The sequence below is a fragment of the Hippocampus comes genome, unplaced genomic scaffold, assembly GCF_001891065.2.
Source record: "Hippocampus comes isolate QL1 unplaced genomic scaffold, H_comes_QL1_v1.1 scaffold68, whole genome shotgun sequence".
NCBI lineage: Eukaryota > Metazoa > Chordata > Actinopteri > Syngnathiformes > Syngnathidae > Hippocampus > Hippocampus comes.
Window position 1 is genome coordinate 506,208 of NW_017805625.1, and position 13,272 is coordinate 519,479.

General features: G+C 48.4%; 3 protein-coding genes across 3 annotated transcripts in view; all 3 read left to right on the forward strand.

Moving 5' to 3' along the window:
- Positions 1–442: 442 nt before the first annotated feature.
- Positions 443–3,795, forward strand: ppp1r15b (protein phosphatase 1, regulatory subunit 15B). The gene is made up of 2 exons (XM_019881267.1): positions 443–2,565; positions 3,047–3,795. Exons 1-2 carry the CDS (start codon positions 985–987, stop codon positions 3,260–3,262), a joined length of 1,797 nt encoding a protein of 598 aa, XP_019736826.1. The 5' UTR covers positions 443–984; the 3' UTR covers positions 3,263–3,795.
- Positions 3,796–5,003: 1,208 nt separating this feature from the next.
- aldh4a1 (aldehyde dehydrogenase 4 family, member A1) lies at positions 5,004–11,532 on the forward strand. The gene is made up of 15 exons (XM_019880687.1): positions 5,004–5,142; positions 6,923–7,019; positions 7,112–7,204; positions 7,277–7,324; positions 7,448–7,603; positions 7,671–7,820; positions 7,897–7,971; positions 8,044–8,231; positions 8,422–8,495; positions 8,570–8,766; positions 9,527–9,574; positions 9,657–9,809; positions 10,283–10,404; positions 10,497–10,615; positions 11,101–11,532. The coding sequence occupies exons 1-15, from the start codon at positions 5,027–5,029 to the stop codon at positions 11,211–11,213; spliced, it is 1,749 nt and encodes a 582-aa protein (XP_019736246.1). The 5' UTR covers positions 5,004–5,026; the 3' UTR covers positions 11,214–11,532.
- A 487-nt stretch (positions 11,533–12,019) lies between these two features.
- The window catches only part of rnf123 (ring finger protein 123), a 24,439-nt gene continuing 23,186 nt past the window's right edge, over positions 12,020–13,272 (forward strand). The window contains exon 1 of the mRNA XM_019880685.1: positions 12,020–12,290. The gene's annotated coding sequence lies outside the window, so the exon portion shown is untranslated. The remainder of the gene's footprint in view (positions 12,291–13,272) is intronic.

The window sequence follows — 13,272 nt, forward strand, 5'->3', positions numbered from 1 at the left end:
ATAACTCAGGAACATTTTGTCTTGTTCTTACGTAACAAGCCAGCAGCGTGCTCGGCTCGTGTAACACCGCGACGGTCCCTGCCTCCCCCACCCGCTTTTTTTCGCCTGTCATTGTCAGACGTTCCCTTGACTTTTCTGATGAAATCTTTTGGTCGACGACCGGAAACGAATAACGCGGTTGGAGGCCAAACTTTTGCCCTGAAAGTCAATATTAACGCCTCAACGGGGAGTTTTGGACCTGTAGACGACGCCAGAAGACATTTTTGTGACGTTCAGTATTTTTTCCCCCTTTCTTTTTCGGAGGAATTTTGGCCATTGGCGAGCTGCTAAACTGAGCTAAAATAAGCTAAGCTAACCGACCGGAGGAGCTTCCGGACCGGTACGCTCCGCTCGACGTCCGGAGACGAGCAGTATGGCTTGGATGCGGTTTTGTGACGTTCAGTATTTTTCCCCCTTTCTTTTTCGGAGGAATTTTGGCCATTGGCGAGCTGCTAAACTGAGCTAAAATAAGCTAAGCTAACCGACCGGAGGAGCTTCCGGACCGGTACGCTCCGCTCGACGTCCGGAGACGAGCAGTATGGCTTGGATGCGGTCTTGCCAGGTCCCCGGTGTTCCTCGTGCGCCCCCCGCTAGCGCATCGTCGTGTAGAACGAAGCCGAAGGAGCAGCGACCGCCGAGCGGCCAAAGCGCCGCCGCCAACCTCGGCCGCGTTGCCGTCCGACTTCCCCGAGTGCCCGCCAATCCTCACTGCTGCTGGGCTGCTCACCAGCCCGAGTAAGCGGAATGTCTCCAGGATGGACACTCTCCCATTGCGGAAACTTTTAGTAGCAAGTGAAGTCAAACGTGGACTCAAGAGCTGTCCGTGTGACGTCACAGCTGTCACATTACCAACTTCTGGAAACTGACCACTTTTTAGTGTTGTGTTTGTGTGTGTATGACAATTCTACTAAAGCATTTGGTCACTTTTTCCTTGGAGGGCAAAACATGTTCAAAAATGTCAGTAGCGAGGGTGGACTCCCAGGCGGGCGAAGCCTGGCCACCTCTGCCGGCCTGCGCACATCCTCCACCGGCCTCGCTGCTCAGGAAAGCTCGTGGCTCAGCTTGCTCTCGGTGTTGTCCAGGCCCGCATTGTCCTTCGTCTCCAAATATCTTCCGGGCCTCGGCGGCGGAGGCGGCGCCACCTCCGGCTCGAAGTGGCAGCCCAGCGGGGCACGTGTAGATGTGGCCCAAGACCAGGAAGAACTTTGCGCGTCCACTTGGTCTTGGCTCAGCGATAGCGAGCAGTCCCTGCGCCAATTAGGAATTGAGCCTGGCCAGAACTCCGAGGCGTCTTCCTCTGGTACCTTCTTCGCTTGGGACGCACAGAGCTCCTGTAAGGACTGGATGAGGGGCCGGTGGGGAGGCTTATGGGGAGGAGACCCACTGTCCTTTGATTTGTCCCATACTGACCTGCGATCAGTCCATGAGGGCTTTTGTGCCCCGCAAAGCTCAAAGTTGACAAAAGAGCAGTGTCGTATTTTGGTCTCTGGCAACCTGTGTTCCGAAAGCGCTGGAGCGACAGTCCACAAAGAGGAAGCGTTGGTCAATGCAGGCCCGGATGGCGTCCAGAACTGCGGTGAGGTGGCGACCGACCAGGACAATGGCTACTACAGCCTGGAGGAGGAACACGGCCTCAAGTGTCACACGTGCCGCTCTGCTGGTGCGCTCTGCAAAGCGCACGTCAAGCAGACGGACGCGGCGGGTCACACCATACTGGACAGACTCCCTGATCGGATGGCCGACAAGATTGAGGTGGGTCGGGTGTCTGAGGAATGCCCACCTGATGAGATGATGGCTGAGTGTCACACAACTGCCGATGAGATAGGATTGGGTCACACCTGCCAGTCAGCCGCAGCGCCCTGCGACGTGCACGTAAAGCCCACGAATTGGACGGACTCGCAAGGTGACGTGACTGAGGACAACCCGCCCGATGATGCGACGGTCGATAAGATGGAGGCGAGTCATGTGACTCGGATGGCGGTGCCGCAGTGCCGTAACGTCGGCATCGCCTTCATCATGGGCTGCCCATGCAGCGATGATGACAGCCATTCGGACACGGACTCTGCCCACGATGACGGCTTCGATAGCTCAGGCTCGTCTGACCTCTCGTCCGACTGGTCTTCGTCCGATGAAGATGAGGAAGGTGGTGGTGACGAGGAGACTGCGCGTTTGCTGGCGTCATTGTGTCGCCATGATGACCCGTACAACCCCCAACACTTCAGTGCCCGGCTCCACACGGGCTGCGCCGCTCCCCGCCCCGTTCCTGTTGCTACTACTGCCAACGTGTCGCCCTCCTTGCTCCCCTTGGGTCAGGATGCGTGGGACGATTCCGGCGGCGAAGCAGACGATCCAGAAAGCCTCCTCCTGCTGGCATCGTTGACCCCTTCTGACCCGTACAGTTTGCTCAACTTCCAGGCTCCGCTCAGCACCGGGAAAGCGCAGTCTACGCCCCCGAGGGCCACGGAGCTGCCTGCCGCTGACAGGATGGACGGCGGCTTCACACGACCTTTCACCTCAGCCAAAAAGGTACACTTTTATTTTGTTATCCGAGCTCACTTCCTGAGAGAGCATGACTTCCTTCTTGTTTCCACTTCACCAGGTAAAGGTGTCATATGATATTTTAGGTACTATGACCACTTAGTGTTTTTTTTTTTTTCCTTTTATTTATTTATTTATTTTTTTATTTTATTTTTATTTTTATGGACAATGGACAATTGTTCTATGGACAATAAAAGCGGTATTGTGCTATGATACGATGATATATATATTTCAAAGACAAAAGCATAAAGCTTAGTGTTTTTTTCTTTTCTTTTCTTTTCTTTTATTTATTTATTTGTTTGTTTATTTAATTAATTATTTTTTATTTTATTTTTATTTTTTATACTTTGTAGAACTTTTACTTCCTGGTCAAGATTTTATTTGAATATGTAGTGCCACTTCCTGTGTCTGATGTACTTTATTCATGCCTTGAGTCTTTCACTGGGTTAAGTGTTCCCGTGTTGTTCAGGTTCGTTTCAGTGACGTCGTGGAGGAGTTCTTCATCGCGTCGGGCACTGACGCGGCCGAAAAGGAAGACCGTCGGGGACCATGGGAGGAGGTGGCGCGCGACCGAGGCCGTTTCCTGCGGCGCTGCCAGGAGGCGGAGCTTACCCTGGCTTATTGCCTGCAGCCCGAGCATCGGCGCCGGGCATACTGCCGCATCAACGGGCACGAAGCTGACTAGGCTCCAAGCGTGAGCTGCTGCGGCAACAGCCTCACCCCTGCGGCGGCCATGTCTGACTGACGAGCTCTAACCTGTGATGCCAAACGAAACTAGTGTTTTTTTTTAAACCCCCCCCCCCCATGAACTGTGTTTGATTGGAAGCCAAAGAGTGCTCATGTGACAACTGGTCACATGCCAAGAGTATTGAGACACTTTTGACATACAGTACATGCAACATCCATGGAGCAAGCATTTTCCATGTCATTTGAGGCACACACACACACAAAGTATCAGACTTTATCTTTTATTGTGAAGCGCCACCTGTGTATTAATACTGGAAGTCTAATTTCAATGAATGGAAATTGAGTTGATCAGCCAAGCAGCGTTGAGATGTTTTGATTGGTTCTTTAGACAAGAAGTCAAGAAAGACTCAAATGTGGGGAGTATTTTCAACACAAATGCTTCTGTTGTATTTTTGTAAGGCGTGGTCACTGGGTGGGGTGACTTCCTGCTGCTGTTTGCTCACCTGATCAATAAACAGGTGAACTGCTTGACTTGGTGGTCACCAGCAATGGTCAGCCTTCAACTGGGATTGGCTGCTCATCCTTAAATGTGTCAGCCAATAGGAAGAGGAGAATAATGTTTTGGGGAGTTGGGGGTGAATGGAGCATTGTTTAAAATTGCCTTAGTTTTGTTTTTAGGAGTTTAGTTTTTTTATGTTAAGGTTTTTTTAATCACATTTTAAAAAAACATTTTTAAGGGAATGCTTACTTAGCCATTTTCAGCAGTAAACAGTTAATATTCTGTCGATAGTGAATTTGATAACCTGATAATTTTACATGCATAATACCTTTAAAACGTATTTTGCCACTAGGTGTCGACTGAAAATGACATCATAGTTGCTCAGGGCTCAGGTAACGACAAATAATGAGGTACGGATCAGGAGTGTCAGTCATTTTTATGGTGGGTCCCTTACAAGAGAATCATTAACGCTACACACACTTCCTGTCAGCCATTCATCAGTTCACACACACACTTCCGACTTTGTTCATGTACACTAAGGATATTCTCGTGCGTCTTGAGGATGTGCACAGTCTGCACACATGGAAAAAAAATGGGCAGGCCACTTACGTTTCTTGTTCATTTCAAGTGCCTGTCACAACCTTTTGGATAACTATGACCAAAAAAAATAGGTCCTAAGAGCTGAATTGAAGAATTGATATACTGTAATGTCATTTTTTCCATGTATGTGTTCTTGATAAGAAAAACCAAAATCACTTCAAAATAAGTTCTTAGGGCGTTGCACTGGCGAAACACTGCTTTTAGTGTTAATCCCAAAGTACACGTTTCCTAGCAATGGACCCTTTTGTAGCGAAGAGTAACGTTTTTGTCTTCATCTTGTTTGGGTCCGACAAACCAGATAGCGTCCACTAAGTACAGTATAGTGCAGACGACAGCGACACCACGTGGTCATCGACATGGTCACGCTGTGTGCGTGTGTTGTGGTCATGTTAAGCATCCGCCTGTCCAACCAAAATCCGTGAGAAGTGAGAACGGGATCAAACGCCAGCGAATTGATGAGGGAAGATTGTTTTGTGTTCGGATGAGCATAAATAATTGACTGGCAGAGGGCCGGGCTGTGACTCAGCCAATCAGTTGGCAGTACCAGCCAGTTGTGTCGTCTGATTGGTGCCATTTTTTGTCGTCCTTCGTTGTATAAATAAAGAGGAGCCGTACGTCAGCTGTTTGGAGGCGGTACCGGACGGAAGGTGGGTGTTGCTGCTGATGTTGCCGCTACTGCGTCACTCTTGTACTCGTGCTGCTGCTGGAAGCATGCTTAGAGTGACAACAGTAGCAACGACAGCAGCTGCGGCGGCGGCCAGGCGGCCCTCATGGCGCGGGTGAGTTTACTCGTGTCCCGCACAGGCAAGCAAGAAGCAGCATAAGTTGACGGCCAGACAAAAACAATTCGACTCGGTCACCTCGGCTGGAAGTCATCCAGCTAACGCTAATGCTAAAGCCCCGCCCACAATGTGGCTTCGTGCGAACATGGCAGCCAACATGGTTAACCTCGCAGTTTATGTCAGTCTTTATTCTGCGTGTATGCTCGCGCGCGCGTCTATGATGTCTGTCTGCCTCCCGGTCTGTCCGTCCACCTGTTTTTTTGTGAGTGAGTGTTTTGCCAAGGTCCAAGAGTGCTTAGCAGCTAAGTTAATTACTAAGATGGTGCGTGCGTGTGTGTGTGCGTGTGTCTGTGCGCGCGCGTGCGCTGTTCCATCACGTACATTCTTTGACATAAGTTAATGTTCCACATTTCACTCAGACACACAAGAAACCATGTGAGACGATCCAGCGAATAAGTGGTCTTGCATCTTTTTCGGCAGTAAACATTTTGTGTTATCTTAGATAAGACGTGTCATCACAATGATTTTTGGGCCATTGCAGTTCAGCAAGATTCTTCTGCTGTTTTTGGCTGGCTTGAAGTCATGCAGCTGCAGAATCTCCAGAATGAGGTTGAGGTCAGGCCCTTGACCGGGCCATTCTGGACCCATCTTCCGAATTGCTGATTAGAGTGACTGTCCAGTTCCGACAGTTGTCGTCTTTTGAGTTTGAACTGTATGACGGAAGGTATCCATTTCCTGTGCAAAATGTCTTGACAGGAAACTTGTGGATTAATTTTCCAGTTGATGATCGCAAGTTGTCCAGGCCCTTATGTAGCAAAGCACTCCATCCTATGATGTTCTCACTGTCATGATTCACAGTTGGGATAATATTTTGACGTCGAGTGCGCTGCTGTTTTTCCTCCATGCGTGGTGGCCGTGCTGTGTTTCCCTGTTGTTTGCTGACCTTCAGCTGTGTTTGACGGGCAAGTTAATAAGTTAAACAGTACATGAAGTCAGCGTTGACGCCTGGAGAAATGTGCACTTTTTTCGAACACCTTCAGACGTCACTATTATCATTTAGATATCCTATCTGTTTTTTGTTTTTTTTTTTGTTTTTTGTTTTTGCTCCAATTGCTTGAACAAACCAGCGCTTTTACTCGGTCGTACCAAATGTGTTTTATTTTGCATTGTTTGCTCTTTTACATACTAAAAATACAGAATTAAAACATGTCGGAGCTCTGTTCAAGAGTAATGGAAAAAGTTAAATTAACAATCATGTTATCAAATAACCAAGCTTACATTGTGGTTTTCCAAATAGTGCTTAAGTAGGTTCAGAAGTTCATCTTGTTGGACCCATTTGCAGTTGCAAGACAATCGTTCATTTGCGGGTCTGGGCTTCTTCTTTTAAGGTTACGGATAACTCAGATTTGGTGCGCGCAATTTTGCAGTCGCGCTTCAAAAGGACATGCAGCTTTGTGCAAAGCTGCTCACCTAACAGTTTTCAGGAGTCTGTTTTAATTCGGCAGAGGTGGATGCCAGTCAACGGGAAACACAAGAAAAACAGGAACAGGAAACATCTCAGTTTGTATTCCTAATAAGATAAGCATTCTGTTCAAACAAACATGCTGAATGGGAATCATGAATCAATCAATATGAAGCTGTTGTGCCCACAAGCCTCAGGTCAACACGCGAGTGCGTGTTGTTGATCCACATCCAAATGCGCCATGTAACCTGTGGGCACAAAAGTGGGAATTGAGCTGCAGTGTGAGTGTAAGCCAAGCTTGTATTGTGCTTTCAGTTTGAAGGGTTCGGCCTGGTGCGCCAGCGTGTCGGTGAGGAATGAGCCCGTCCTCGACTTCAAAAGTGGGAGTCCCGAAAGACAACAGCTCCTGCAGGTCTGCTTTTTTGCCGGACCTTCTGCATGCAAGCCATAAATTGGTCAATGCAATGTAATGTCTCTTTTTTTTCTGTGTACACGCGTGGTCAGGCACTGGAGCAGGTGAAGTCGAGCACGGAGGAGATTCCTTGCGTGGTTGGCGATGAACACATTTGGACCGGTGATATCCGATACCAACTGTCTGTGAGTCCACGCCTTGTAATCTGTGACTAGTGGAATCATTTCTTGAGCTGTCACATCTTTTCTCTATTCAAGCCGTTCAACCACGCACACAAAGTCTCCAAGTTCTGCTATGCTGACAAGGTGACAATCTGCGCCACTGGTTCTCAATCAGCAAATGACGACTAGTCATTTTCAAAGTTTGAGAAACCCCTATTATGCTGCACATCCAAAAAGTGGATATGAAATTGAGGTGCGTGCTTGCAGGACCTTATCCACAAAGCCATTGCGGCGTCGGTGGCAGCCCGGCGCGAGTGGGACCTGAAACCCGTCCAGGACCGAGCGGCGGTCCTTTTCAAGGCGGCGGATGTCATCAGCGGACCCAAACGAGGCGAAGTACTCGCTAAGACCATGATCGGACAGGTAGCGGCTCACATTAGCTTTAGCTGCCGCCGCTAAGATGTTAAGACCTGGCGCTGCGGGCTCCCAGGGCAAAACGGTAATCCAGGCGGAGATCGACGCTGCCGCTGAGCTCATCGACTTCTTCCGCTTCAACGCCAAACACGCCGTGGAGCTGGAGGCGGCGCAACCGATGGACGTTGAGGGCAGCACCAACACCGCCATCTACCGTGGCCTTGAGGTAACACATGAGCGCCTCTTTCCCTCCTTTTTTCATTCAGGAGAGTCACAACACCCCCCCCCCATTCTACCATCAGGGCTTCGTGGCCGCCGTGTCTCCTTTCAACTTCACCGCCATTGGTGGGAATTTGGCAGCAACGCCGGCCGTGATGGTGAGTGAGACAGGGAAAGGTTTTCCTGGCGCACCTTGCAAAAAGTCATTTGTGCACGTGCGTGGCATTCAGGGTAACGTGGTCCTGTGGAAACCCAGCGACACGGCCATGTCAGCGAGCTACGCTGTCTACCGGATCCTGCGTGAGTGTGGCCTCCCGCCCAACATCATCCAGTTCCTGCCGGCTGACGGTCCTGTCTTTGGAGACGCCGTAACATCCTCCGAGCACCTGGCAGGAATCAATTTCACTGGCAGTGTCCCGTAAGCACTTCTTTCAAAGCCGCTTTCCACGTTGACTTTGGAATTCAGCTGAGTCAGCTTTACATGTTTTTTTTGGGGGGGAGGCGGGGGAGTACAAATTTTGTCCTGGTTTTCCTTCTTCTGATTTATCTCGATATAAAAAAAAAAAAAAAAAAGTCCCATGTGACCATTTTTTCTTATTTGCACGCAGGACCTTCAAGCACCTGTGGAAGCAGGTGGCCCACAACCTGGACATGTACAAGACCTTCCCCAGGCTGGCCGGAGGTGAGGACCGACCGTATGTGCTGGCGGCGGCAGCAGAAATCTCCCGTCTCACCTCTTCCTCCTTGTCCTGTCAGAGTGCGGCGGCAAGAATTTCCACTTTGTGCACAAATCTGCGAACGTGCGCAGCGTGGTGAACGGAACGGTGCGCTCGGCCTTCGAGTACGGGGGCCAGAAGTGTTCGGCCTGCTCCAGGATGTACGTGCCCGCCGGCCTGTGGCCCGACGTCAAGCAGCAGCTGCTCGACGCTGTCAAGCAAATACGCGTGGGAGATGTCAGTTCCTCTTTTTTATTTTTCCTCTCCTCAAAGCTTCTCCAGCAGGGTTCAGGCTGACTAAAGTATGCCCCGCCGCTCACATGCGGCCCTCCCAGCATTTCCGTTTCCATTTTTTTTCCCACAGCGCCAATTCACAATCAAGTTATCGGAAGGCACTTGACATACAGAGCCCTCATACATGAATTGCAGTTCATATACATGAAAAAATTACCCTTTCTTGTAGTTCTGAAAGCGGTCAATATGACCGTGCATTAGTAACATGCAACTTAAGCAACCATGCTATGAAAATGATGTTCGCTGATAGGAAGTAGAATGCTGACATGTTAGCATGTTGTGCTGCATTTCTTTTAGAAGCCCCGTGCCCAAGGAAAAACAACTAATCAGAGACAGAAAGTCACTTTTATCTTGCACTTGTGGCCAGACTCTGGCAGCCTCGTGCTGACCTGCGATCTCGTACCTTGCGACAAGAAACAAATGATTGACACCTCGTTAGGCATGTCTTTTGACTCTGATTGGGTGTTCCGGGTTTTCTGGGTCTTGTAGACACTCAAGACTTTTTTTTTTAACAGCTTTGTCATATTTCTACTACCGTACTCTCAAGTCTTTACAACCATAATAATAAAATATTGAATAAATGGGGGCGGGGATATTTTTGGGGAGGCAGGGACAGGTGAAATTAATTCTTCTTTTTCAAAAAACGTTTGAATAATTCTTTTGCCTGCATGAAAATGAAACGTGGTTTGTTCTTGTCTTTCAGCCTGTGGAAGACTTGGGCGCCTTCTTCTCGGCCGTCATCGACGACAAGGTGGGGCCTTGCTGTGGCACGCACGCATGCACACACACTCCAACGCACGCGCTGACGTCTTGCCGTGAATGTTCACTGTCAGTCGTTCAGCCGTATCAAGAAGTATTTGGATGACGCCAAATCATCCCCCGAGCTGGAGGTCATCGCTGGGGGCAACTGCGACGACTCCAAGGGGTACTTTGTGGAGCCCACCATCATCACCACTAAAGACCCCCAACATCCCATCATGGCCCAGGTCACATGCACTACTTCCTCTCTGTCTGCTCGACTTTTGCTCTTTGTGTTGTGAGTCAAAGTTTGAGTTAGGAAATGCCCTGCATGTGAGCCCCGCTCATTGTTTCTGAAATAAATGCAAATAAAAGGAGCTGCTGTAGGCCACAACTCACAGCCAGACAAACACATGAAGATGAGCCTTGCGTCACTCATCACGGCTGTAACTGTTGCTATTAAATATTTTTACAGTTTGCAAAATTGCAAGTTGAAAAGTTGTAATGAAATGAAAGCAGACATCCTCCATCCATCCATTTTCTGATCCGCTTTATCCTCACAAAGGTTACAGGGCAATGACAAAATCCCGAACCGAGCGCACAAGAAAATGCAAGATGTGTTTACGTGGCTGAAAATTGCACTTGTTCTTTGAAATGAAAATGAATGGTGTGAATGTCTCCTCTGATTTTGTGTCGGGTGGTCGCCGTGTTTGTCTTGCAGGAGATTTTCGGTCCGGTTCTGTCCGTGTACGTGTACCCGGATGATGACTACAAGGACGTTCTCAGTTTGGTGGACCGTACGTCCCCTTACGCGCTTACCGGCGCCGTCTTTGCTCTGGACAGGTAAGACTGCGCCTGCCTGGGGGTGTGGCCAAACACCAACGTGCGATGCATGGCCTGTTGTCTTTTGATTGGTGTCGCGTGACCTTTTTCAGGAGCGTGGTGGACGAGGCGTCCAAAATCCTGAGGAATGCCGCAGGGAATTTTTACATCAACGACAAGTCGACGGGCTCCGTTGTGGCGCAACAGCCATTTGGGGGCGCAAGAGCATCAGGTCAGAACCAACACCTAGACAGTGGCGCCTTGACATACGGATAGGTTTTTCTACATACCAGCCGCTGACAGAACACTTTATTTATTACAATGCTGTATTTTGACAGTCAACTCATTTCACAAAGAGCAGCCCTTTGGCAGATAGGGAACAATTGTACCAAAATGAGGTTTTAAACTGTTGAGTGACACTCCTGGTTGGAGTTTACTCCAAACAGTCAATATAAAGCAAAGACAATTGAACTGTGTATTTCAAACAGCCATGTGGTTTAGCCATTCCGTCCACTTGCTTCATGCTAATTCACATCTATGTTGCAGTGCTACAATCTTGAAGTAACAGATTGAGCACACATTACAGCCCAGGTTCAATAGGCAGGCTTTATAAGCCATCAAGGCACCACCACATCTCATCTGCAGGTGCACTATAATAGAGGAAGGGGTAAGCCAACTTTTATTTTATTTTATTTTATTTATTTTTGCGTTTGTCAGGCACCAACGACAAACCGGGTGGCCCACATTACGTCCTCCGCTGGACGTCTCCGCAGGTAGTCAAGGAAACTCACGTCCCACTCACACAGTGGAAGTATCCCTACATGGCATAGGGGGGCGCCACCGCTGCCGTCCAATCGCACGAAGCCGTCCAGCGTGCCCCGGCCCACTTTGCACTGAACTCTGGTGTCAACGTCGACGGAGCGACAACTACGTGACGTGTTTCAAGAGGAAAATCAATGGCTTTTTATTAATATATTTTTATAAATCTACCTGCAAATCAGTTCAAAATCAATTGATATGAATATGTTATTAGGGAATTGTGAGTGTTGAAGATCTGGCATGTTTTTTTTCTAATAAACACTGTGAAGTTATGAAACAGTTTAGTTTTGACTGTAATAATAAAAATCATGTGACAGATCACACCTTCTACTTATGCTTGTCGTTAGCTTTATTTATTTAAAAAAAATCTACATGCAACAAAACACTCCAACTGGGGATACCAGTGGGCCAAGCAGTCCAGATTTAAACTATTCAAGTATGACATGCTGATTGCTTGAGAGCATGGGATGCGTTCACAAATGAATGGAAAGGGAGCGCCCGCCCTCAACTCACCACTCTCGGAATAGTGCACAGGAATTTTACAAGAAGAGCAGCAATATTACGTAGCTAGTGACTTGGATTTACAAGACATAAAAATGACTTTACCAGTGATCTGAACCGGAACGAACTCCTTAATGTTGTTTTGCCGAATGCGGAAGTGAAACCTATCCCATTTCAACATAACTGTCTAAGACGTTGAAACGTGACACTGATCACTTTGTAACGTGGGGTTTGTCACATCGTGAAACGTACGACTTTTAAGGTGAAAGTCATACCGCTAGAGTGTGATACTATTATTAATGATTAATATTTTTTTCTAGTGCGGCAGCAATAATTCAGGACAGCAACAATCTTTGCAAAAACCGGTGACCTTTTTATGTGATGACTTCGCGTTTGGAGAATTTTTGGTTGAGCTGAAACGCCGTAGCGCGGTAGGCGTGGCCAAACCTGACTGTTGTGTTGTGGTCCAAATGAGCCTCAACAAGAACCTAAACAAGCACTCTTTCTTCAGTCGGGACTCAAACAGGCGCCAAAACAACCTCCCCAACTAGGACAAGTGGAGCGAGCGCTGAAGCGGGACAAAACGGGTAAACGTTAGATTTTTGTTTCATCATGTTCGTGTTTCGTCACGTTACCTTGAAAACTAGCATGCCAAGCTAGCCCGGCCAGCGATCGGCTAGCATTTCAGCGCTTGCTGCTGGCCGAGGCATTGTCATTTGTGCTCGTTTGCTATACAGTTTATGGCCTTCGGTGTTCTCTTGTGCGCGAAGGCATGTTTTGGAAAACTCTGCTCACCTCATGGCGACACGCAGGCTAAAACTCCCAAGACAGTTTGACATCGTCACTTTACCTGACGTCCCGTTTCTACTTGAGGATCGTCCCCATTCGCAGTACCTACAAAAGAAAATTCGGAAAAGAGTCCAAAAGTTCTATGAAACTAGAAACGGCAAACATACCACTGACACACACAGATGACATGACTCACGCGATATAATAAAAAAAAGTGTTACTCAAAAATACCAAGGAAATTCTGCCTCGAGGTTCGAGTGCCTGGACTTTGGCGTCTTTTCTGATACGACCCGTCACTTGACCGTTTTTTTGTGTTTGTTTTGATATGTCTTTGATTGAAAAAGTTGAGCCCAGACCCCGAGCGCACGGTGGCGGCCGCCGTCGCGTTCCTTGTCGTGGAAGGATCGCACCGCATAGAGTACATGACTTCTCTGGTACCCAAATATCTTGTTCAGGGGTCACAAAGTCAACATTGGGAACATGCCCACGCGAACATGCACCGAGCCCATGCTCAGTGCACTGAAGTGCATTGACAATGGTTAAGAAGTCAAATCCGACGTGCGCGGTTTTTTAACGCTCGCTGCGTTCTGTCCAAATACATTTGTCCACCGGTCCAAACGAGTGTGTGAGGGTTTTGAAATGTTTTCTAAATTTAACCGCTCACTAGTTGAACTGTTCCAAGAGTGTGTGTGTGTGTGTGTGTGTGTGTGTGTGTGTGTGTGTGTGTGTGTGTGTGTGTGTGTGTGTAAGGGGGGGGGGTTACTCGTCATGACTTAAGCG

What these genes read in the sequence shown, in the direction of transcription:
- ppp1r15b (XM_019881267.1), top strand. Translation starts at nt 985, where the DNA reads ATGTTCAAAAATGTCAGTAGCGAGGGTGGACTCCCAGGCGGGCGAAGC. An exon ending in CTTTCACCTCAGCCAAAAAG is followed by an intron (nt 2,566 to 3,046) that starts GTACACTTTTAT and finishes CGTGTTGTTCAG; the next exon opens with GTTCGTTTCAGTGACGTCGT.
- aldh4a1 (XM_019880687.1), top strand. Translation starts at nt 5,027, where the DNA reads ATGTTGCCGCTACTGCGTCACTCTTGTACTCGTGCTGCTGCTGGAAGC. An exon ending in AGTTCTGCTATGCTGACAAG is followed by an intron (nt 7,325 to 7,447) that starts GTGACAATCTGC and finishes GCGTGCTTGCAG; the next exon opens with GACCTTATCCACAAAGCCAT. An exon ending in CTTCCCCAGGCTGGCCGGAG is followed by an intron (nt 8,496 to 8,569) that starts GTGAGGACCGAC and finishes TTGTCCTGTCAG; the next exon opens with AGTGCGGCGGCAAGAATTTC.